The 24,218-nt window shown below is 49.4% G+C and overlaps 1 protein-coding gene across 3 annotated transcripts; it reads right to left on the bottom strand.

The window, feature by feature from the left end:
* Positions 1–623: 623 nt before the first annotated feature.
* Positions 624–23,819, bottom strand: LOC102395213 (MYCBP associated protein). Of its 3 annotated transcripts, XM_044939098.2 has the most exons (19): positions 23,600–23,819; positions 14,656–14,783; positions 13,932–14,088; positions 13,720–13,823; positions 12,806–12,992; positions 12,450–12,565; positions 11,789–11,939; positions 10,657–10,772; positions 10,453–10,568; positions 9,871–9,982; positions 7,454–7,643; positions 6,907–7,094; positions 5,435–5,581; positions 4,514–4,939; positions 4,030–4,151; positions 3,170–3,285; positions 2,574–2,722; positions 2,224–2,394; positions 624–798 (listed from the first exon to the last, which is right to left on the bottom strand). In XM_044939098.2, exons 1-19 carry the CDS (start codon positions 23,673–23,675, stop codon positions 697–699), a joined length of 2,874 nt encoding a protein of 957 aa, XP_044795033.2. In that variant the 5' UTR covers positions 23,676–23,819; the 3' UTR covers positions 624–696. The 3 variants fall into 3 exon arrangements, with proteins under 3 accessions (XP_044795033.2, XP_044795031.2, XP_044795032.2); XM_044939096.2 differs by lacking the exon at positions 13,932–14,088 and having other exon boundaries at positions 23,495–23,817; XM_044939097.2 differs by lacking the exon at positions 13,932–14,088 and having other exon boundaries at positions 12,806–13,823; positions 23,495–23,817.
* Between the last annotated feature and the right edge of the window lie 399 nt (positions 23,820–24,218).

The following is a 24,218-nucleotide window of genomic DNA, read 5'->3' as shown; positions in this document are numbered from 1 at the left end:
CAAGAGTCATCTCTCATCCACTTCATATTTCTCTGAGCAAGGGAGGGAGCAGAAAGTTAAGAGACTATTTTTAAAGCAGAAAAAAAGAAAAAAGCTCAAAGAGGCCAGGTGGTTTGACATGAAGAGGGGATAAACAGGCTAGAATCCAGAATAACCTCTGGCTGATGACAAAGGGATCTGGCTTTTAGGGTTTAAGAGTGCAGCATGATCCTCACAATCCTCGGGGCTTGGGATGAGGCCTTTGGACCCAGCAGAAAGGTGAGGACCTCAGGGACCCAGGTCCCGTGGGGTCTGATTCTCCTCCTAGTTGCACATTGTGTCACACATGGTGATGACATTTTGGGAAGACCTGGCTCCAGGAAGCACACTCCCGGAAGTGTGAGCCAACGAAGGCTGGAGGCAGGGGCCACAAGTGGTGATGCTCTCTGTCCTGTCACCTCGATTCATTCCTTGTCCTGCTGCCAACTTGCTCTTCCACTGCTCCTCCCATACCTCCCCTTCCCACCTCCTGCTGGATGGCTCCAGGAACTGAGGAGGGGGATCTGAGGGCAGGTGGGACACAGGAGGACCATAAGCTGACTTCATCAAGATCTTACATTCAAGACACAGAGGCATATGGGAAGTGGTAGGAACATAAAGGTTCTTTATTGATTTGTTTGTTAAGCAGTTTCCCAGGAGGCAACTCAGGCACGTGGGTCAGGGGCAGAGACGCAAAGGCTCCTCAGCATTCTTTTGGGGGTTGAGTTCGTCAGCCAGGGCCAGCAGGTCGGTCACCAGGGCATCCAGCAGCCCATAGACCTGGAATGATGGGCCGAACATCGTAGGCAAAGGTTTGCTCTATGGAAAGCACCTGCACAGGGGAGCACCCCACCCCGAGGGGCAGCTGAAGAGGGGAGAGAACTAAAATGGTAGAGATAAAACTAAAGTTTCGGTACAACTTTTGTTTTTGCAAATAGTTTTGTTTTTTTAAACAGCCTGGGGTGGAATCCTGTATTGCCCCTTGGACATATGGGGACATAAGGTTAAAGGGGCGACTCCAGGGAGGCCCAGGGAGCAGTGCCCATTTAGTCCCTCCGGGTGGCCCAGTTCTACCCTGGCCGCCTGGAGACCAACCTTCCTTCCAGTAAGATCACAGATCCATGTACTGAAATGTCTCCAAGTCTGTACCCTCTAGTGAGGCTGTACCATACAAGCCTCAGCAAGTTGATTCTTAATTCCAAAGAGCTAAGTAAGAGTCTACTCCATGGGTCCTCAGAGCCCTATGATTTCTTTCTAGACCCCATGGACCCTCACAAATCTCAGTGATGTTACCAGAAGCAAATGGAGCTTCTGATTAAATATGATCAAATGCACAATGCAATCCCAGTTACTCAGCTGTCCACCCCAGAAGAAGACAAAGCATTGCCATTAGACTCCTTGACATATCTAACGTGGCTTTGTGGATCTCCCTTCCAAAACCAACAACAGTGACAAAAAGAATGGAACACAACATCTAGGTGAATCCCTAAGGACCTACTGCTTAAGAACATATTTTATATGATAAATTCTCTCCAGTGTTTCAAAACCCTTACAGCTGCTGGGAATTCCCTCTATGTGGTGCTCACCCAAGGAAGAGATCTCTCAAGACACACCAAAGATGGAGAAGAAGAGGGAGCAACAGAAGGGAAAGGCTTTTGCTCTGCGCCCCCAGCATCTATTTCCAAAGAGCAGCCAGAATGATCTAAAGCATGAATCGGACCATATTCCTCTATTCAAAACAGTGTATCCTCACAATGGCCTACAAAGCCCCAAGTGACCCAGGAGTCTCTCTTGGTGGACTCTCTGCCCTCTCTGCCTCTTCTTGGCCCACTCCCTCTTCTACCCACGGCATTCTCCTAGATGTCCACATGGCCACTCCTCACTTCTCTTCAAGTCTTTGTTCAATGTCACCTTCCAGTGAGGCCCACCTGCCCCCACCTGGGCTTTCCCTATCCCCTAGCCCTGGTTGCTCTCTTTTCCCCATAGTGCTCATCACCTAACATGCCACATTTGTTACTTATTCATGAGGTCTGTCTTGAATACTAGAATGCCCTTCACAAGGGCAGCTTTGCTTCCATCACAGATGCAGTAGGCACTTACTGTTTGTGGGATAAACAGAGTGAGCCAGGGAGTGAGGGAGCAGAGGTCGGTATGCAGGGCAGGTATGAGTGACGGGAGGGCTGAGTGCCAGGTTCCTGCCCTCACCTCAGTGTGCAGCCTGTGGGTGTATTTCTCCATGACCAGGGGATCTATGGGTTCCTGAGACGGGATGATGCTGTCAGGGGCAGGCTCGTCCAAGGAAAGCCCGTCCCGACTTAAAGATTTCACAGGCTTCTTGTCATCCTTTGTTTTGTGCTTCTTGCTATTTAAACGGTCCTGCTTGGAGAGACACAGAGATGCCCAGCCTTCAGTAGCTCCCGAGGGAGGTCCAGGACCTTTTCAAGAGCAGCTCTGAGGGGAGCAGGGGCATCATGCTGGAGTGACTGCCCACTTTCTGCAGCCCCTCCTATCCCTTCCCCAGCCCCAACCCCAGGCCCAGAAAATGTGCTACATGCCTCTTTCCCAGGTGACAGCCTGGGTCCTTTTTTATCTTCTTTGTCTCTGATTCCAAACTGTTTCTTTTCCTGGGATGCCCCTTTTCGGTCCTCCTTTCCCACTTTCCCAGAAGTTACCTTCACTTCTGTGACAGGAGGTGATTTTTGATCTAAGGGAAGTGAATGGAAGACAAATAGCCTGTGGCCTAGCTGACCCCACAGGCAGGAGCTGGGAGAACAAAGGGCCCTGGGGCAGCCATGTTCAAGCTGTTTGAGAGAATCCCCACCAACGGGAGCAAGGCTCTGGGTCAAGTTCATGACTGTAGGGCATGGGGGAGGGGCCCGGGCTCTAGTCCCAGCTCCATCATTCCACCATGTACAGGATGGCAAGTCATCTCGCCTCTCTGGGACTCCACCTGTAAAACATGGGGGCTGAACTAAGGTGATTGTTAATGTTGCTTCTAGGTCCCAACTGCTGGCAGCAGATAAACAGCAAGAGGCCTACCCCACGGACCAACCTCACAGAGGTTCCACCAGAAGCACACAAATGGCGAAAGCACCACTGCCGCCTGGGCAGAGGGATGGGAAAGACTACGCAGAGGTGCACAGTGTCTGACCTTGCTCTTCTGGCATGTCCAGGTAGATGGTCTCCTTCTCAGGCAGGCCCAGCAGAGCCCTCAGCCACAGGGAATGGCTTACCAGGCTGTCAATCAGATCTCGCCAAAGCTGCAAACTAGACAGCAAGACATATTGGAAAAAAGCCATCACCGCTCATTTGCTCTTGAATCTGAGAGGCTTGGTCCTTTTCGTCTAAGACACTGGTACCAGGAACTGCTATGGAAATATCATGCCTCTGTCCAGCCAGCATCTTCACTGGCACCTGTGCAAGTGCTGGGATAGGGATCGGGCTTTCCTTGGTGGCAGCCAAGAAAAGGTGGCCTGGGGATAAGGTTAGGTCAGTCTTAACTCCAGCTTGAAACCACTCCCACTCCAGCTTGGATCCATTCCCACTGGAGGGGCTAGACCTGCATAAGATTTGCAGGATGAAGCTCCTGGAACTGTGTTCTGAGGGCCTTGCAGAAGGCCCCCAAGCCTATCCAAGCAAGTTCTAAACAGGCGATGAGAAGGCTGGCAACCAACTAAGGCTTTTTATGGAACAGGCCCCTCTTCTCACTGTCCTCAGCTATTTCATCTGGTCACTTATCTGCTCATCGAGAAGAAACAAGGAAAGAAGGGGGAAAAACATCAAGGTGCTTACTCTGATATGACTCCTTCCCAGAGGGTGGCTGGCATAGGGAGAGCAGCTTAAGGGATGCTGTGGCAGCTGCCAGAGCATAAAGGGTCTGTAGAATTTTTCAGCAACCTGACCTCAAAGAGAGCTCAGCCCCCTTAAGTCCTGGGACTGCCTGCCCAGAACCCCTGGCCAGATGCCGCAAGGGGAAGAGATGGAAGCAGTTTTCCTGGTGGGGGTACCTACCACATCTGGTACAGGAAGTCAGGGTGCAATGGCCGCGGTTCCTGGCACAGCTCCAGGGCCGCTTTGTTGAGCCTGATTAGGGCGTCTTCTCTCTGGTTCTCCTCAGGGAGTGCCATCACTGCCTGGCAGGTCAGAGGTACCATGGGCAACCGTTCTGCCTGGGATACCAAGGGTTCCCGCATCTTCTACTAACAGGTGTGGGATAGTGAGGGCAGGGGGCCAGGAGGGGATGCAGCCACGGAGAGTCTGCCTGAGTGCCTTCTGTGGGAGCCTGTGCCCTCCCTTGGAAATCTGTACCCCATGAACCCCTTTCCAAGAGTCAGAGAAGGAGCTCCTCCTGCACCACAGTGGCCAAGGCACCCAAGATAAAGAGATGACCGAGATATTGCTTTATTTGGGTCCTCAGAAGATTGTTTCTCTGCCCATGGGGATGGAAGGGGCTGCAGAAGCATGGGCACCTGGCTATGCCAGGGCTGGGAGGCACCTTTCTGAAGTCTTCCAGGCAGAGATTCCACTCTGGCAGAGGAAGGCCATCCAGTTCCCAGGGGCTCCTGATGCTCTCCAGATCTGGGCTCCCCTCCACCAGGATCTCCTCCATGATGCTCTTCCGCTGAGAATGCCTGACCCCTAGCCCGGTCTTCTGGGACCCAACATGATCCTGGGAGTCCTTGATGGCCTCGCTCTCCTGCCGGGGCAGTTGAGGGTCTAACGTTGGGCTCTTAAGGTGTGCAGAAGACTCGATCTTCATTGAGGTCTCCTCCGAGTAGGCTGACGGGGTTGCAGCAGCCTGCGCCCTGGGGCTGAGGTGCCCCTCCTCGCTGGGCCTGGCCTCCTCAGCCTTGAGGGGCAGGATCATGTACTGGCACCACAGACTATGCAGATGTTGCACCACCTGGTGCTGGTAATGCAGCTGCAGCGGAGGCAAGGGGAGGCGTGTTGGGGTGGGGGGAGGCTGCGACATGAGGCACCCAGAGCCTGTGCCAGCCTGCTCTAGCTTCTGGTTCCCTCGAGGAGCGCTGATGGAGGAGGCAGGAGGAAGCCGGCAGGAGCTGCTAGGCTCACAGGGCTCCCCGCTCCCCTTTCAGCCTGAGCGCCTCCAACTTAAGACTTATGCATTTGGGATTCCGAGGAAGATTGAGTTTAAATAAGAAGTTTTTGAAGCTCTGTTATCACCTAGCATTCACTTACAGTAGCTAAGTTTTCTTGGGCAAATTACTTAACCTCCCTGGGCCTCAGTTTCTTCCATGTAAAATGAAGATAGAAAAAGTACCCATCTCATAGGACTGCTGTGGAGAAACAGAGTGACTCAAGTTTCTCGGAACAGATCCTGGCACACAAAGGGTTTGCTATTACTTTCTCCCGGGGCAAGCACAAAAATGGGCAGGGGCCAGCGCTGGGCCTGTACCTGAGGATTCCTATGGTGGAACAAGTCCTCCTCAGTGACAGAGGCGTCCACAGGTGACTGTGTGCGCTCGGGCGTCAGGATCCCCCTCAGGAGCTCCTGCAGCACGTTCTCCACAATGGTGACTGCTTCATGGGCAGCCAGCTTGCTCTGGGGAAAGGAACATGGCATAAGCAGCAGCTCAGGCTTTCAAAACCCATGTTGCATCCTCAAGGGGAGGCAGAGCCCCAGAACTGTCTGCCTTCCTGTCGACAGAGTTCTTGCCATTGTCTGTCTGTCTCTCTCTCTCTCTCACACAGACACACACACACACACACACACACGTACTCTCCTGTTACCAGACTCAAACCCCTCGGTTCTCCCCAAAGATCCTTGTTTCCTGAAAGAGGCTGAAAGGAGGAAGGGTCAGACCCAGAGAAGTTGTTCCTTCACAGGGCCAAGAGGCCACACAGTCAGCATTTCCCCCGATAAGGAGGAAGGGCAAGGCTCAGGGACCGCCTTGTTGAGAGCATGACTTAGCCACATGGTCACTGTTACAGAAAATGGTGGAGGGGCATCTCGTGAGAGAGGCTGGTCCTATAGTCAGCAGTGAAGCAGATATTACATTTGTAAAAATCACCTTTGTTCACCAGGGGTTGAGCCCAGCTGAAGTAGCTGGCTTGTGTTTGGGGGCCACAAATGAATTAAAAAAGCACATCTTTTCTGTAGAATCCCACAGAGCACAGCACCAGATGGCCAGGCCGCAAGCCTGATGGACCAGCACATTCCCACTTCCCACCTCACACTCCCTCCTGGTGCCTGGCCCACTAATTAGTGTTCTCTCTGGTTTTGTCTGGTTTTGAAGTCTTGCCAGTTAAATGCACCTCCACTGGGTAGTACCAGACAAGTGTTTACACTTAAGCAAGTACTTCCATTCAGTCTGCATTTTAAGGGCCAGTCTCATTTCTTTCTAATGAAGTAGGGTCATGCATGCTGCTGCTGCTGCTGCTGCTAAGTCGATTCAGTCGTGTCTGACTCTGTGCGACCCCATAGACGGCAGCCCACCAGGCTCCCCCGTCCCTGGGATTCTCCAGGCAAGAACACTGGAGTGGGTTGCCATTTCCTTCTCCAATGCATGAAAGTGAAAAGTGAAAGTGAAGTCGCTCAGTCATGTCTGACTCTTAGCGACCCCATGGACTACAGCCCACCAGGCTCCTCCGTCCATGGGGTTTTCCAGGCAAGAGTACTGGAGTGGGGTGCCATTACCTTCTCCGAGGGCCAGGCATGATGGAGCTCAAAGCTGCCTCTTCTCTTGCCTGCTCACCTATCTTTTACATCACAAACCCCCGAGGAGTGGTTTTGTCTTTTAGAAGTATCTGTTTTTTAAAAGTTCCCCTCTAGGGCTGGAAGTAACAAGATCCCTGCAGGCAGTGTCAGGAAGAACACTATGTTAACCTACGGAGTGTCCACAGGGGCTAAGATCTGGCGTCCCTTACCTCCAATAACTTCCTCTCATCCCGAAAAATGTCCTGGGCCAAGGAGACTGCATGGAGGTTGACCTGCAGGAGAGCACCTCCTAATAGGATAGGGTGGGTTCCAAATTTCCAACACTCCCTGAAGATCCCAGCATTCAAAGATTTGAAGAAAAAGGTAAAGTTTTTAGTTTTTCCAGGCAGAATTACACCTGAGAGGGACAGAGACAGAGGTTTTTCACCAGGTGGGAGCTGCTGAGCCCCAAGCCTGTGTGTAGAAAGTTAACTAAGCCTTGGTTAGGGTGACCAACTGTCCTGGCTTGTGAAGAACTGAGGGCGTTCTTGGGATGAGGGACTCTAGCCTCAGGCCCAGGTATATGGGCAACTGTTTCTGCCCCTGGTGGCTCACTCCTGCGTTCTGCCATTCCCCCAGCTGATGGGAACAGGAGATGGCACACTTCATGGAAGACATGGGGTGGACAGGTGGGAAGAGGGGCTCATGCTTGCAGGGCCTGGGCATGAGCGAGACTTGGGCTGTAGGAGGGGTGAGTGGGCAGCTTCCCCCAGGTACCTTCCCGATTGTTGAAGTAGAACCTCTGCATCCTATTCCTCTTCAGGTCTTGGAAAGAGTCCCACTGTGACCGCCGCCGCCAGTCGTACCAAATGGCCACTGTGCCATTATTGACCACGGTCAGTTCTGAAGATGTTTTCTCCCCTTCTAGAGTTTCAAAGGTCAAGCGGACAGCAATTCCAACATGCCTCTGGGGAGAGAGGAGGTCTGAGAGATATCCTGGCCTAGGGTGAACAACTCAGCCTGGTTTGTCAGGACTCTCCTGGGTTTGGCACTGAAGTCTCCTGCCCTGGGCTTCCAGGGCCTGGCCACTCTCAAACACATAGGCATCATACACCAAAAGCGGCTGTCTCTGCCATCAACAGTAAGAAGAGGAGATAAAACAGATTTTATATCTGATGAACATCTCTACTCCTTAACATCTGAAGAATAGTTTGAGTGGGCCTTAGGAAACATTGCTATGAACTACACTAGTGGAGGTGATGGAATTCCAGCCGAGCTATTTCAAATCCTAAAAGATGCTGCTGCTTAAATGCTGTACTTGATATGCCAACAAATTCGGAAAACTCAGCAGTGGCCATGGGACTGGAATATGTGTTTTCATTCCAATCCCAAAGAAGGGCGATGCCAAAGAATGTTCAAACTAGTGTACAACTGCATTCATTTCACATGCTAGCAAGGTAATGCTCAAAATCCTTCAAGCTAGGCTTCAGTAGTATGAGAATTTTCAGATGTAGAAGTTGGGTTTAGAAAAGGCAGAGGAACCACAGATCAAATTGCTAACATTCTTTGGATCACAGAGAAAGTAAGGGAATTCCAGAAAAACATCTACTTCTGCCTCATTGACTACGCAAAAGCCTTTGTGTGGATCACAACAAACTATGGAAAATTCTTAAAGAGATGGGAATACCAGACCACCTTACCTGTCTCCTGAGAAACCTGTGTGCAGGTGAAGAAGCAACATTTAGAAATGAACCTGGAACAATAGTGGATGTTAAGTCACTTGAGTTGTGTACAACTCTGTGGGACACCACGATGGACTGTAGTTTGCTACATTCCTCTGTCCCTGGATTTTCCGGGCAAGAATACTGGAGTGGGTTGCCATTTCCTTCTCCAGAGGATCTTCCCAACCCAGGGGTTGAACCCATGTCTTTTATGTCTCCTGCATTGGCAGGTGGGTTCTTTAACACTAGTGCCACCTGGGAAGTCCAGACTGGTTCCAAATTGTGAAGAGTATGGTAAGGCTATATATGGTCACCCTGCTTATTTGACTTCTATGCAGAGTACACCATGTGAAATGCTGGGCTGGATGACTCACAAGCTGGAATCAAGATTCCTGGGAGAAATATCAACAACCTCAGATATGCAGATACCACTGTAATGGCAGAAACAGAAGAGGAACTAAAGAGTCTCTTGATGAGGGTGAAAGAGGAGAGTGAAAAAGCTGGCTCAAAACTCAGCATTCAAAAAACTGAGATCATGGCATCTGTTTCCATCACTTCATGGCAAATAGAAGGGGGAAAAGTGGAAACAGTGACAGATTTTATTTTCTTGGGCTCCAAAATCACTGTGGACAGTGACTGCAGCCATGAAATTAAGACACTTGCTCCTGGGAAGAAAAGCTATGATAAAACTAGACAGTGTATTAAAAAGCAGAGACATCACTTTGCTGACAAAGGTCTGTCTAGTCAAATCTATGGTTTTTATAGTATTGTTTTTACAGTAGTCATGTATGGATGTGAGAGTTGGACCATAAAGAAGGCTGAGCATCAAAGAATTGATGCTTTCGAACTGTGGTGCCGGAGAAGATTCTTGAGAGTCCCTTGGACTACAAGGACATCCAGCCAGTCAATCCTAAAGGAAATCAACCCTGAAATTCATTAGAAGGACTGATGTTGAAGCTGAAGCTCCAATACTTTGGCCACCTGATGCAAAGAGCTGACTCATTGGAAAAGACCCTGATGCTGGGAAATATTGAAGGCAGGAGGAGAAGGGGATGACAGAGGATGAGATGGTTGGATGGCATCACCGACTCAATGGACATGAACCTGAGCAAACTCCAGGAGATAGTGACAGGCAGGGAAGCCTGGAGTGCCGCAGTCCATGGGGTCGCACACAACTTAGTGACTGAACAACTAGTAATAACAAAGCCATTCCTGTCTGAGGAGGTTTGCTTATTTACATGTTTGGGGACTAGGTACAAACTGGGTGGCTTGTGACATTCTCTTTTCAGACTTGTGACCTTATTCTGGCTCAAGTTCATGTTGCTGTTAACATTTTCAAACATGCGGAAGGTGAGATCAGATAAAAACGCAAATAGGAGAATGTTCAGGCTCCTTGTGACTGCCACAGCCACCCTGAGACCGCCTCACGAGGAAGGCCTTCCAGCAGGTGGGTGAGGGTGGAGGCGGTTTTACCTTGTCCTCTGAATTACTGCCTCGGATCCAGCAGGCTGGCTTCCCACAGAACAGCAGAGAAGGGCCAAGAACAGGCATAGGAACCACATCAGGGTAATTGGCCAATAAGTCTCTGTAAGACAATCCAGTGATGTATATTTCCTAAGCCTGCCAATCTTGCCACATGGAGCCCATGGAGATGGCTGCCAGAAAATGTGGCAATGTGCCCGGCTCTGCCCTCCAGTGGAGCATCATCAGCTCCATCCTGCTCCATTCCTGCAATGGGAGGTTCTTGGACATAAAAAGAGACTCTTCATGCAGAGGCACACAGCATTAGGGGAGTCTGGAGGGGCCCCACTTATGAGCAAAGGGATGTCCAGGAAACCCCCTCGGGAGCTGGCTGCTGGAAGAGAAGAGATGGCAGTGGCACAGTGAGCACAGGCGCCCCTTCGAATGGGCAGAGGAGGGGGCGACAGCCACGAGCAAGAGGCTGGGGTGGAGGCACTTGGAGTCCAGGGAGGGAAGCCTGCCCTAGGATACTTGCAGGCGCTGGGGAAGCCACACTCTCCAACCGCTCTCCCTCAGGCCCAGGGCCCAACTCACAAGTGCACTGTGTCCTCAGAGGAGCTTTCCAAGCTCCTTTCAAACACTGAATAGTCTTCCACCGTAACACTGGAGAAAGGCCGCCCTTTGCCCACCACCTCCAGGCCATCAATGTCCTCAGAGAGACAGAGAAAGCAAAGGTTATTTGACTGAAGACAGGCCCCACCCTAGGGGCTTCAGACTAGGCACAGAGGCCTTACCAACCTGCTGGCTAAAATTCAGCTCTGCCATGATGCTCTGCAGCTCCTTGCGCCGGCAGGTCAGAAACAGACTCCGATCCCAGGTGTAGCGGTACCACGCGTCCTTCTGGGCTGGCAACCCTAGAGCAGGGTCCAAGAACCCTAAGCACAGGCTGCTGCCATGTCCCCTCCCTACCCATGTTCAAGGGCTCTCAGAGTACCCATTCCGGCACCATTGCTGGGAGAGCTGAAAACACAGCTTCCTCCTCCAGGCCCCACACCTACTGCCTCAGCAGCCCTTCACAGGACTCCGGCAAAACCAGCTTCTAGACTGTCAAATTTTTGGATTATAATAAAAATAACAATAGCAGCTACCTTTTATTGTGTTTAACAATGAGTCAGAACCTCTTAAAACACACCATGTCTCATTTAACCGTCTCACAACCCCATGAGTATTACAGATGGGAAGCTGAGGACCAGAGAGGTTAAATAACTCACTGGTGTTCACAAAGTCAGCACAGCTGGGACCTGAACCCAGGCGGTCTGGCAGCCTTTAAAGCAGTGCTGCCCATTAAAAATATGATGCAAACAACAAATGCAAGCCATGAATATGTAATCAAAAGTTTCCAGATGCCACATTTAAACAGGTAAAAAGAAACAGTAATATATTTAACCCAGTATATTAAAAATATTATCATTTCAACATGTAATCAATATGAACATGTAATCAATATGAAAATTATTAATAAAATCTATTTTTTCAAGCTGATCTTCAAAACCCAGTGTGTAGTTCACACTTACAGCACACCTCAGCTCAGCCGCATCCCGGGCGCTCAGCAGAGGAGGCCCAGCCGCACCCCGGGCGCTCAGCGGAGGAGGCCCAGCCGCACCCCGGGCGCTCAGCGGAGGAGGCCCAGCCGCACCCCGGGCGCTCAGCGGAGGAGGCCCAGCCGCACCCCGGGCGCTCAGCGGAGGAGGCCCAGCCGCACCCCGGGCGCTCAGCGGAGGAGGCTCAGCGCAGTTACGGACAGCGACGCCCTAGAGCTGGGCCCCTCCCACCACTGCTTCCGTGGTCTTACTGGAGGGGACTGGACCACCACACCAGAACCCTGATCTCTTACCCCCAAGGCCAGTCTCCTTTACATCCCACTCCTCACCCATCTCTGCCTGGATGGACCAGGGCTTCTTGATCTGAGTGATTGGCTCCATGAGGCCATGCTGAGTTTTTGTCTTTGTCATTACCAGACCCGTCATTTCATCTCCCACGTATTCCAGTCGACTCCAGAACCCACTGGTCAACTCGCAGCCCTGTCAATGGAGGATAGATGTGTCAGACTACCTGAGCACCTTTGAGAGAGGCGGGTGGGAGGCCTGGGAGACAAGAGCTCTACAGACCACAGATGCCTCTGTGGGATCCATGCTGCCCTGAGAACAGGGGAGAAGCACAACTCTCTTATTTGCAGGCTGCCACATTATATGTTTACCTGGCCCCAGAGAGGGCAAGTTCTTCCAGGCACTGAGATACCAGAGCACATCATGGTGCCCTGGGGCAACTGAAAACTGGAGCCTCAGGTTTTAGGAGACAGAACCAAGACAAAGACTATTCTAATAACGTAGTACCTGTGATATCTTTCTCCTCAAACTAACAGGGACCACCACAGGCCAAATTATTTATCTGGCCAGTCCCTGAATGACAAGTAATAGAACCAGTAATAGAATTTAGTAAAGACCTTGAGGGTTTAACAAAGCTTTGTACTAGATAGATATTTTTTTGTCCCCAGCTGTCCAGACCCCTCCCACAGGGTGTACTGTCCTTACCTTCCCATCAGACCGCGTTGACAGCATTCGGTCAAGGAGCTCCCGCTCCTCCTGGATCTGTCTGTAGGTCTCCCCTGTGTGCATCAGCAGCTCGCTGACTGGCTTCTTCAGCCGTTCTAAAGAGAACCAAGAATGCAATCCCACCACCAAATCCGAACAAGTAGGGGCCCGAGCTCTCTGATCAGCTCCAGTCACTGGGCTGACTTCATGACCCAGTAAGTACAAGAAGCACTTGGGAGCACTCAGCACAAAAGCGACCAGCCTGAATCCAGGCTCTGCAGGTGAAGGGGGAGAAAAAACACAGCAGCAGAGCCTCAGTGCCGAGGCCAAGCAGGTGTCCTGTCCGCTCTGCTCACCACTGAGAGCTTCCTGCTGCTTCTTCCGAAGGGCTATGTTGCGCTGCCAGTTTTTCAGAAAGTTGTGCTGCAGAGGCGGGACCCAGGGAGGATGTGCCTTCTCTTCTTTTGGGGCTTCCTGCTTTGGCTCTTCTTTAGTTGAGATGAGAGTCATCAGACAGGGTGGGGTGTGTATCAGCTCAGCCAGCTGAAAAGAGCAATGTGAGTGTGGAGGGCCAGGGAAGGTCTGGCAGTGGGGCTGAGCAGACTTCTCCAGGCCTAAATCCCTGCTGTCCTCCCTTTCTGCCGAGTCCCTCCTCTCCAGGACCACAAGGTAGCAAGTGACAGAAAGCAAAGCACAGAACCAGGGGCGCTGGCAGTCCCCTCTCCCCCAGAATGGGAAGACTGGCCAACGTCCTTCACTGCGTCTGTCCTCCTCCCAGCTGCTGTTGACACCCTCACCTGCTGCATAACGGCGCCATTTTTATTGAACCCCAGGCCTTTTAACACCTGAGAGATCCTCTGCCTGGACCCAGGAAACTGAGGGAACTGACAGAAGCGCTGCATGACGAGAAAGTTGGGAAGACAGACAGTCTCTCCATGTGGCCCTGGGAGCTATGGGGAGCCACCTTCCTCCACCATGTGGATGGAGGAGGGGAAATAAAGCTGGGGTGCAGACAGCAGTGGCGGAGGGAGTGGGCTCAGTCTGACGAGAGGCAGACACACTCTTGCCTTTGGAGTCCTCCAGGCTCTTGTCTCCTTAGAGTGAATTCCTGACTTCTGCTGAAGCTAGCTTACGTAGGCTTCACTATTTGGGGGGAAGGGTCACTTATCACCTCAAATTCTGTAACCTCAGTCCTCTGGACTCTGCCAGGTGGTAAGACTGCAATGACCTCAGTGACTTCTCTCCTTCAGGCAGCTCTGTACAAACGAACCTGGGTGTTCCCTCGAGCAACTGCAATTCTCTTAAAGTCCTGGAGACTCCCCAGGATGTGGTGGGGCAGGATCTGGTCACTGCCATGGAAGATGTCACCTGGTCCTGGAAGCAAAAAGAAGAGGCAGGAAGGCAAGCTATAGCCAGCTGGTACTCTGACAGGGCCCCACATTCTCTCCAGGATGACTCATGAACTTTGATGCCAGTGCACACCAGAGTAGTCCAGGGGCTTTGTGGCTGCATCTGGAGTAGCAGGATGTGCTACTAAGTGTGAGACCTTCCTATGATCCTTGGGTTTGGGTTTACGGATGATAAATCTCTGGGTAATTACATGTTTATCTTCTGTTTCAATAAGGCGAGGAAGATGTTGCTAAAAAGAAATAAGACAGAGATTTCACATGAGATCAAAAGGAGGGAAAAAGCCACCCTTCTCTATCCTAATTCTTGGTGGAATTCCTGAAGGCAGACAGATCTGTTTCTCTAGATCTGTCCATATGTTCTGTTGAGGAAATGCCTTTGTAACAGCTATGAGACTTATTAACATCCTGGGAAAAAATAAAAACATCTCATGCCTCCAGATAGTTCAGGTGAGAAGTGGCTCATTTTCCCAGGAAAAGGAGGGGGTTACCCATATCTGTAACTCATTTTCCCTTCTGTGAAATGGGGATGGTATCACTCGCCTCTATGGGAAGCACATGACTTCATTCTTTCATTTCTCTGCGGTTCTATACGAATCTTAGAAATGTTAATAGGACATAGCAAATTCCATTGGATGCAAAAGTGAACAGATTCGTGTTTGATGGATTCTTCCATGGAATCAGGCACTCCCTCTAAGTAGGGAGGCAGGGGACAGGCAATGCACATGGTTGAAGTTCTAGACCACCCAGGTGGCAAGGAGAGGTTCCTGTAGCAAAGGATCCCTGGACTTTATCCTTACCTTCCTCAAGTCTTCCTTCTTAATGGCTAAGGCAAGAATGTCATCTCCTTGTAGCACATTGCTAACAGGTTCAGGTTCTTCCTGAATTGGGGGTGTGGGCTGTTCAGGTACCTTTGCCCGCTTCTTTTCTGAAGAGGAGCAGATAGTTCAAGTGTTTAAAAATAGATATTTTTATATTCCATGGTGGTGGGGGGGCAAAGCTGGACACCTGGATGGACAGCAGAGGCTGCCAAGGTGGCCTGGGCAGCACTTTGCTGGGGTGACAGGAGTTCTCTCTTGTAGGTGCATGCCCACCCCCCAAACAGTGGCTGAGGCTTTGTAGCTGAAACTGAGATCAAGCTGTGCTACTTATAGCTGGACAACCTGGGGTACATCATTTGGTCTCAGTTTTCTTTTGTAAAAAGAGGAAACTTGAACTAAATAAGTGGTTCCCAAATGTTAGTTAAATGTCTACCTCAGAATCTCTTGGGAAGTTTTACAAATACAGCTTCCTGGCTCCTGACTCCCTAGGTGACTCTGATGCAGTGCTTTGGGACAACTAGACACTTTCTCAGTCTCCTCCCTCCAGTGATGGTACTGTCCATTCTTCTGGGTGAAGGCACTAGCTTTCCTAAGACACTGATAAAAATTTGGATGCTCTGGGAAAAGCAGAACATTCACCACTGGCCATTCATGTCACATTCTTCCATGTAATAAATACTGTTTAAACATCTTCTATATGCAAGAGAGTTCCAGAAAAAAATCTACTTTTGCTTTATTGACTACGCCAAAGCCTTTGACTATGTGGATCACAACAAACTGTGGAAAATTCTTAAAGAGATGGGAATACCAGAGCACCTGACCTGCCTTCTGAGAAATCTGTAGGTAGGTCAAGAAGCAAGTTAGAACTGGACATGGAACAACAGACTGGTTCCAAATTGGGAAAGGAGTACGTCAAGGCTGTATATTGTCACCCTACTTATTTAACTTATATGCAGAGTACATCATGTGAAATGCCAGGCTGAAGCACAAGCTGGAATCAAGATTGCTGGGAGAAATATCAATAACCTCAGATATGCAGATGACACCACCCTTATGGCAGAAAGCGAAGAAGAACTGAAGAGCTTCTTGATGAAAGTGAAAGAGGAGAGTGAAAAAGTTGGCTTAAAATTCAACATTCAGAAATCTAAGATCATGCATCCAGTCCCATCACTTCATGGCAAATAGATGGGGAAACAATGGAAACAGAGGCTTTATTTTTGGGGGCTCCAAAATCACTGCAGATGTTGACTGCATCTGAGTGATTAAAAGACACTTGCTCCTTGGAAGAAAAGCTATGACCAACCTAGACAGCATATTAAAAAGCAGAGACATTGCTTTACCAACAAAGATCCATCAAAGCTATGGTTTTTCCAGTAGTCATGTATGGATGTGAGAGTTGGACTATAAAGAAAGCTGAGTGCCGAAGAAGTGATGCTTTTGAACTGTGGTGTTGGAGAGACTTTTGAGAGTCCCTTGGACTGTGAGGAGATCCAACCAGTCAATCCTAAAGGAAATCAGTCCTGAATATTTACTGGAAGGACTGATGCTGAAACTAAAGCTCCAATATTTTGGCCACCTGATGTGAAGAACCGACTTATTTGAAAAGACCCTGATGCTAGGAAAGATTGAAGGCGGGAGGAAAAGGGGACAACAGAGGATGAGATGGTTGCATGGCATCACCGACGCGATGGACATGAGTTTGAGTAGGCTCTGGGAGCTGGTGATGGACAGGGAGGCCTGGCGTACTATAGTCCATGGGGTCACAAAGAGTAGGACATGATTGAGCGACTGAACTGAACTGATATGCCCGCCACTGTGCTAGGCTTTGGGGATATAAGGCAAAGTCTTAAGCTTCAAAGAGCACATGCCTATGGGAGGCATGTCTGTCAAACAGACTCAACTAGGGTGACTGTGGGAGCATCTGGGGGCCTCAATCCAGTGTGTGGAGTGGTCATGGAGGGCTTCCTAAGGAGGTAATTAACTGGGAGCTGAAGGATGATGAGAGATAAGGGAAAGGAAGTGGAGGATAGGAATTCCTCCTAGAGGCCTAGAGGCAAGAAAGGATAGAGCACATGTCTGAAATGCAAAGCATGTGTTTTTAAATAGCTAGATGCAGTGAGGTGGGAAGTAGGAAGCAGTACTGGGACAGAAAAGTAGGAGCCATATCATGAAGAACTTAGTGAGCCACGTAAAGGGCTTCAGCTTGTACCTTGTGGGCCACAGGATGGCAAGGAATGGATTAGTGGGTACAAGAATGAGCACAAGATCACTTAGGAGTCTACTGCAGAGGTGAAGTGATTAGGATACAGTTCATGGCCCAGGAAGAAAGTGGAGTGATCTGAGCCTGTATCTCTCATGCGCCAGAGCACAGGACTGAGAATGCGTGGCACAGAAGCAAGTTACTCCTCAGTGAGGACACACTCCCTGCCTTCCTTCTACAGAGGTGGCTTAACAGTTTCAAATGCATCTCTTTTTTCTGGCTGGTATCCTCTTGTGTGCTGCCATCTGGTTCAGAAAGTTTTGAAATAAGGCCCTACAATCAAGAGAAAAACCTAAAGCACTGCCTTTAAGGACTTTAAAACACAACTTGGTTTTGTCCACTGTTTCTCATAGTATTCTAATTTTTAAGAAGCAGTGTCATTAAAACATCAAGGTAGGTGTTTTGGTTACCAGAATCAAACTAGTTTTTAGAAAATGCCCACATACTCAGCGGCCATAAAAACCCAAGCCAGAATCAATTGAAATATATTAATAACTCTGAACTTTGCATATTGGCCAGAGTCCATCTCTGCAGCAATGGGGTCAGTAGAAACTCAGGAGCACCCACCAGCCAAGCCACATGGACCTGCACACACAGACACACAAGGGGCTGAGCGGCTTGGCCGCGGGTTCTGGTCCCGCCCCCAGCAGATGTGGAGCTCCTTCCACCTCTGTGGAAGGAAGGCCTGGAGTGTGCCATCTCTCCTTCACCTCTCCCTTCTGCACAAAGCACTGGTGATAGCCCAAGAGAATTGGTACCAGCTCAAGATCTGCTTTTATAGATATTTTGGTATTATTTATATTCTCCAGAAAATTTGCTTCCTCTATCACTCTGGCTAGTTCTACATCTTCTCAAGAGATTAAGCATCTCCAGACAGGTGTTTTTCTTATTGTTCAGTTCAGTTCAGTTTCTCAGTCGTGTCAAACTCTTTGCAACCCCATGAACCACAGCATGCCAGGCCTCCCTGTCCATCACCAACTCCCAGAGTCCACCCAAACCCATCTCCATTGAATCGGTGATGCCATCCAGCCATCTCATCCTCTGTCATCCCCTTCTCCTCCTGCCCTCAATCTTTCCCAGCATCAGGGTCTTTTCCAATGAGTCAACTCTTCGCATCAGGTGGCCAAAGTATTGAAGTTTCAGCTTCAACATCAGTCCTTCCAATGAACACTCAGGACTAATTTCCTTTAGGATGGACTGGTTGGATCTCCTTGCAGTCCAAGGGACTCTCAAGAATCTTCTCCAACACCACAGTTCAAAAGCATCAGCTCTTTGGCGCTCAGCTTTCTTTATAGTCCAACTCTCACATCCATACACTGGAAAAACCATGGCCTTGACTAGACGGACCTTGTTGACAAAGTAATGTCTCTGCTTTTTAATATGCTGTCTAGGTTGGTCGTAACTTTCCTTCCAAGGAGTAAGTGTCTTTTTTTTACTGATGGGTTTATAACTACCATGTACCAATTTATAAACTTTCAACATTGCTAAAGATTTTTGAAGTACAGTATATGCTGCACTACTGCAGTCAGGGAATGGTGTGTTCTAGTTAATATTCATAGAAATATACATTTACATGTATACATTTTAAACTTCAATTCACCCTAGAGAATATGCATATATACCAAGTACCTTCTATGTACCCTAAATTACAAAGAAGATGGTATTAAATGGTCACGATATGGCTCCTTCTCTTGAGAAACTGGAAGCAGCAGCAGACAATAACACACACCAATCACAACATTAAGAGCCTAAATTGGTGAGACAAACAATAGCTTTGGTTACGCAGCCAAGAAGGAACAGGTGGATGTAGAGGGTAAAGTTAGGACTCTAAGGAAAGTTTCAGAAGAGCAGCTACAGGGGTCAGAGGCAGCTTCACAGGTGAAGTTAGACCTTGAAGGATCAGAAGTCTTTGCAGAGGCAGAGCAGCAGAGCTATTTCTGCTTAAGAGCAAAGGTGGAGGGGGGGCTGAGGGTGGCATATGTGAGGCATGGTGACATAGAAGGCCTGGGGATGGGGTGCGGGTGACATTGGGGATAAAAGGGACACCAGGGCAGCACGCCTCTGTAAACTAAGTCTGAAGCATCTGACCGTTCTCTGTCAGCAAGGAGGAGGTTTGGTTCAGAAGAGCAAGTTGCTGAGAGCAGCACTTCAGAGACTCATTCGGTGAGGGTTAGCCAGGAAGACAGGAGACGCAGAGACAAGGTGCGGAGACCACGCAGGAAGGACAGTCCTGTGCGGGTCATGTCAGGACCTGAAATGAGGTTTCCACGGGGTTGAAGTATGTCTCCTACTGAACCTGTGGAGGCCCAGCTATTTCCAGTTCTTTGGTCCAGAAACCCAAGCTGATTCGGGGCTTCTGATAAAACACACAGCTGGCACTTCACCCGTGTCCTGATAGCTGTGAGAGGGTTAGAGACCAGCCCCCTTGTACAGGGAAGTCAGGTGACACCTCCTCAGCTGGAGCTAGCCCAGGCAGAGGGAAGCAAGGTTCTCAGGTGGGTAGGAGGTACAAGGCTGGGAGAGGAAGGAGGGAGCTATGGAGGGAAAAGAAACCTGGACTCTCAGTTTTTCTGCTTCCTGTTTCATCTAAATGCTATTCTGTATTAGTGTTGATTCAGGTCTTTGGGAAATTCTGACCTCACAGTTGCACTGGAGAAACCAAGGGAGGGGCTGTCCATACTAGGCTGAGCTTTAATTGATGGTGGAGAGGCATCTGGGAGTCTGGGAGATTTCCCAGTTTCTTAGCAACAAGAGCAAGGAGAAACCTAGAAGTCAAAAGGGCTCAGGTCCCTAAACAGGTTTTGCTTGCCTTTTTGCTATAATTCAGAGATTGTGGGGAAACATAACCAAAGATTGCAGTTGGTGATTAACTTTATTATATTGGAAGGGGTAGGAGGGAGTATGGCCCAACTACATTAGAGGCTTTCCCTCAGGTATTTAGAAGGAAAAAGTTGCCTTACATGCTTTTTTTCTTTCCTCACCTTAATGCATGTTCTTAAATCAAGGTCTGGTCACAGGACTGGAAAAGGTCAGTTTTCATTCCAATCCCAAAGAATGCTCAAACTACCGCACAATTGCACTCATCTCACACGCTAGTAAAGTAATGCTCAAAATTCTCCAAGTCAGGCTTCAGCAATACGTGAACCGTGAACTTCCAGATGTTCAAGCTGGTTTTAGAAAAGGCAGAGGAACCAGAGATCAAATTGCCAACATCCACTGGATCATGGAAAAAGCAAGAGAGTTCCAGAAAAACATCTATTTCTGCTTTATTGACTATGCCAAAGCCTTTGACTGTGTGGATCACAACAAACTGTGGAAAATTCTGAAAGAGATGGGAATACCAGACCACCTGACCTGCCTCTTGAGAAACTTATATGCAGATCAGGAAGCAACAGTTAGAACTGGACATGGAACAACAGACTGGTTCCAAATAGGAAAAGGAGTATGTCAAGGCTGTATATTGTCACCCTGCTTATTTAACTTATATGCAGAGTACATCATGAGAAACGCTGGGTTGGAAGAAGCACAAGCTGGAATCAAGACTGCCAGGAGAAATATCAATAACCTCAGATATGCATATGACACCACCCTTATGGCAGAAAGTGAAGAGGAACTAAAAAGCTTCTTGATGAAAGTGAAAGAGGAGAGTGAAAAAGTTGGCTTAAAGCTCAACATTCAGAAAACTAAGATCATGGCATCTGGTCCCATCACTTCATGGCAAATAGATGGGGAAACAGTGGAAACAGTGTCAGACTTTATTTTTTTGGACTCCACAATCACTGCAGATGGTGACTGCAGCCATGAAATTAAAAGACACTTACTCCTTGGAAGGAAAGTTATGACCAACCTAGATAGCATATTCAAAAGCAGAGACATTACTTTGCCAACAAAGGTCCGTCTAGTCAAGACTATGGTTTCTCCAGTGGTCATGTATGGATGTGAAAGTTGGACTGTGAAGAAAGCTGAGCACCGAAGAATTGAAGCTTTTGAACTGTGGTGTTGGAGAAGACTCTTGAGAGTCCCTTGGACTGCAAGGAGATCCAACCAGTCCACTCTAAAGGAGATCAGTCCTGGGTGTTCTTTGGAAGGACTGACGCTAAAGCTGAAACTCCAGTCCTTTGGCCACCTCATGCGAAGAGTTGACTCATTGGAAAAGACTCTGATGCTGGGAGGGATTGGGGGCAGGAGAAGGAGGGGACGACAGAGGATGAGATGGCTGGATGGCATCACCAACTCGATGGAAGTGCATCTGAGTGAACTCCGGGAGTTGGTGATGGACAGGGAGGCCTGGCGTGCTGCATGCAGTTCATGGGGTCGCAAAGAGTCGGACACGACTGAGCAACTGAACTGAACTGAACTGAACTGAAATCAAGGTCTATTTTTAAAAATTATGTTTCTTAATTAAAAATTTTTTATTGCAATATAGTTGATTTACAATGTGGTGTTAGTTTCAGGTGTACAACATAGTGTTCAGTTATATGTACACACACCCCCATATATATAATCTATTTTTTTTTCAGATTCTTTTCCCTTATAAGCTTATTATAAAATATTGAGTATAGATCCTTGGGCTATACAGTAGGTTCAAACGCTGTTAAACAAACTAAATTTCCTCTTATTAAAAATAAATATGCAGTGAACAAAATCTTTCCTTGATTTGTTTACAGTAGAAAGTTCAAATCTGATGTGATCTCCAGAAACTAGGTAAGCAGGAGGCAGTAACTAGGAGAGCCCTTGACTGCCCTTGGGAAAGAAGACCAGCTATTTTTCTCTTTCTCTCCTGTTAAAACATGCTATTATGAAAGAGCATCTCAGTATAGCCTAGAGTGGACTTCTATACTATAAAAAAGCATTAAAGAAAGCCATTCTTTCCAGGCCTCCCAAGGAATCCTACTGACTCCAGGCCTGCCCCCTCTTCACACTGACCTTGTATATCATGATTTATGACTAGCAATTGTCAAGATAAACATCATCTTTTTCAGAAAACGTTCCCCTCTAATTCTTATATGCAGAGTACATCGTGTGAAATGCCGGGCTGGATGAAGCTGGAATCAAGATTGTGAGGCAAAGTATCAAGAACCTCAGATATGTAGATGATACCCCCCTAATGGCTAAAGAGCCTCTTGATGAAGGTGAAAGAGGAGAGTGAAAGAGCTGGCTTAAAACTCAACATCCAAAAAACTAAGATCATGGCATCTGGTCCCATCACTTCCTGGCAAATAGATGGGGAAAAAATGGAAACAGTGACTGACTTGAAGACTTGAGAATCCCTTGGACTGCAAGGAGATCAAATCAGTCAATCCTAAAGGAAATCAACCCTGAATATTCACTGGAAGGACTGATGCTGAAGCTGCAACTCCACTACTTTAGCCACCTGATGCGAAAAGCCGACTCACTGGAAAAGACCCTGATGCTGGGAAAGACTGAGAGGGCAGGAGGAAAAGGGGGCAACAGAAGTTGAGATGCTTGGATGGCATCACCAACTCAATGGACATGAGTTTGAACAAACTCCAGGAGATAGTGAAGGATGGGAAGCCTGGAATGTTGCAGTCCATGGGGTCACAGAGTCAGAAATGACCGAGCAACTGAACAACAAGGCCTGGGTCAGGTGCTCTGATCCCTCTTAATACCTATGGGCACTCATATTACAACCTTTATACTTGACTGGTTTCTCCACCTCGGTTTCCTGAGGTCTGGGGTCCCACAGTTACTACCAATAGTCTTGTTGCATAGCACAGTGCCCACACCCAGCAGACCCTGGATAAATGCAAACAGCAAAAAAGACTGAAGAGGAAGTGGGTTGTAAATGGGAACATGTCCATGGCAGTCAGCCTGCTATCAAGGCACCCAGGGGTCCTCCCACTTGCAACCAGAGGAAGCCAGAGAGGCCAGGAAGCAGGCATGTCCAGTGACGTCTTCAGGTTAAACAAGTGGTTGGTTTCGTCTCTTAAGTCCGACTTGCAACCCCATGGACTATAGCCTTCCAGGCTCCTCTGTCCGTGGGATTTTCCAAGCAAGAATACTGGAGTGGGTTGCCATTTCCTTCTCCATAAACAAGTGGAACAGGTGTTAAACAATGTGGCTAGAAAGGTCACATGGTGGGAAAGGTAGTCAAAAACAAAACTGGCCAAGTTAAGCGTTTCTTCTGGTTTCCAGTAAGGCTCTTAGGTGACACCTCCCAGAGAATCCCACGAAGGTTGTTGGTTTCACCACCTCAACATGTTTCTTGCATTCTGCCCTGAGTTTCTTTTCCCAAGGACCTTTATCCTGGCCCTTCTACTCTTAAACTCTTTCCTGGATCTTCTGCATCCCACCTAAGGCAAAGGTCCCAACCTAAGATACTGTTCAAAGTCTTCTATGTCTTCCTTCCCAAAAGTCATTTCCCGGACAACTGATCCCTGAGACCTCTGTCAGTACTGCTTCCTTTGTCCCCATCTTCAAGGCCCCGTGCCCTGTATCTCCCTTCCCTGAGGTTCTCTGCCTTGTACACCATCCCCAGGGCCCCGTCAAAGGTATGGGGCACGCCGTCCCCGTACCCCCTTCCGGCATCATCTTTACCTCCATCCTGGGGTCACGGCCATACTCCAGGCCCCGTGTCGTGAATCCCAAGAACCCCTGCCCCTGTAAGGGCTTTCCTGAGCTCCCAAGGCAGCCAGCGCCAACCTTTCACGCTCTCTGGGGCCTCCAAGAATCTGTTTGTAGGTATTCTAAGGCGGGACTCCTTCTTTAAAGACTTCATGGTGCCGCCCGGACGGCGGAGAGCGAGGCCCAGAGCCGCGGGGACCGGGAAAAGTAAGGTTGTACGGCAGCCCCCGCGACCCTGCGCGCGCCCACCCGCCCGCCGGCAGCAGCCAGGGCGTCCATAGCAACCAGCGCCCCGCACGAGGGCGCTCACCCACCGAACAACTTGGGCGGAGACTGCTTGGAAGCCACCTTTTTCATGGTGCTGAACCCATACGCCCGCCGCCGACCAGCGCCTTGTGTGCCCACCCGGAGAATGCCCAAAACCCGGACCGTGACGTCACAGGCGGCGCCGGCGAGCGCCGAGACGTCACTAGCCAGACGGGCGGGGCGGAGCCAGGCCGGGAGGGAGGGTGGGGAGGGGGCGGGGGGAGGGTGGGGAGGGGGCGGGGGGAGGGTGGGGAGGGGGCGGGGGGAGGAAACGGAGGAGGCGGTAAGTAACTGCACCACGCCCCTCCCCGCCCTTTTCCGCTGCCCCTCTAGACGCCCGCCGCGGCCTGCAGCCCGGCTCCCTCCGCGCTCCCGCGGTCTCTCGTCCTGC

This window comes from Bubalus bubalis, chromosome 3 (assembly GCF_019923935.1).
Source record: "Bubalus bubalis isolate 160015118507 breed Murrah chromosome 3, NDDB_SH_1, whole genome shotgun sequence".
NCBI lineage: Eukaryota > Metazoa > Chordata > Mammalia > Artiodactyla > Bovidae > Bubalus > Bubalus bubalis.
This window is presented reverse-complemented; position numbering and strand designations above follow the sequence as displayed.

What these genes read in the sequence shown, in the direction of transcription:
- LOC102395213 (XM_044939098.2), bottom strand. Translation starts at nt 23,675, where the DNA reads ATGAAGTCTTTAAAGAAGGAGTCCCGCCTTAGAATACCTACAAACAGA. An exon ending in GGCTGTCACCTGGGAAAGAG is followed by an intron (nt 2,395 to 2,573) that starts GCATGTAGCACA and finishes CTCTCCAAGCAG; the next exon opens with GACCGTTTAAATAGCAAGAA. An exon ending in CCCACAGGCTGCACACTGAG is followed by an intron (nt 799 to 2,223) that starts GTGAGGGCAGGA and finishes CCATCATTCCAG; the next exon opens with GTCTATGGGCTGCTGGATGC.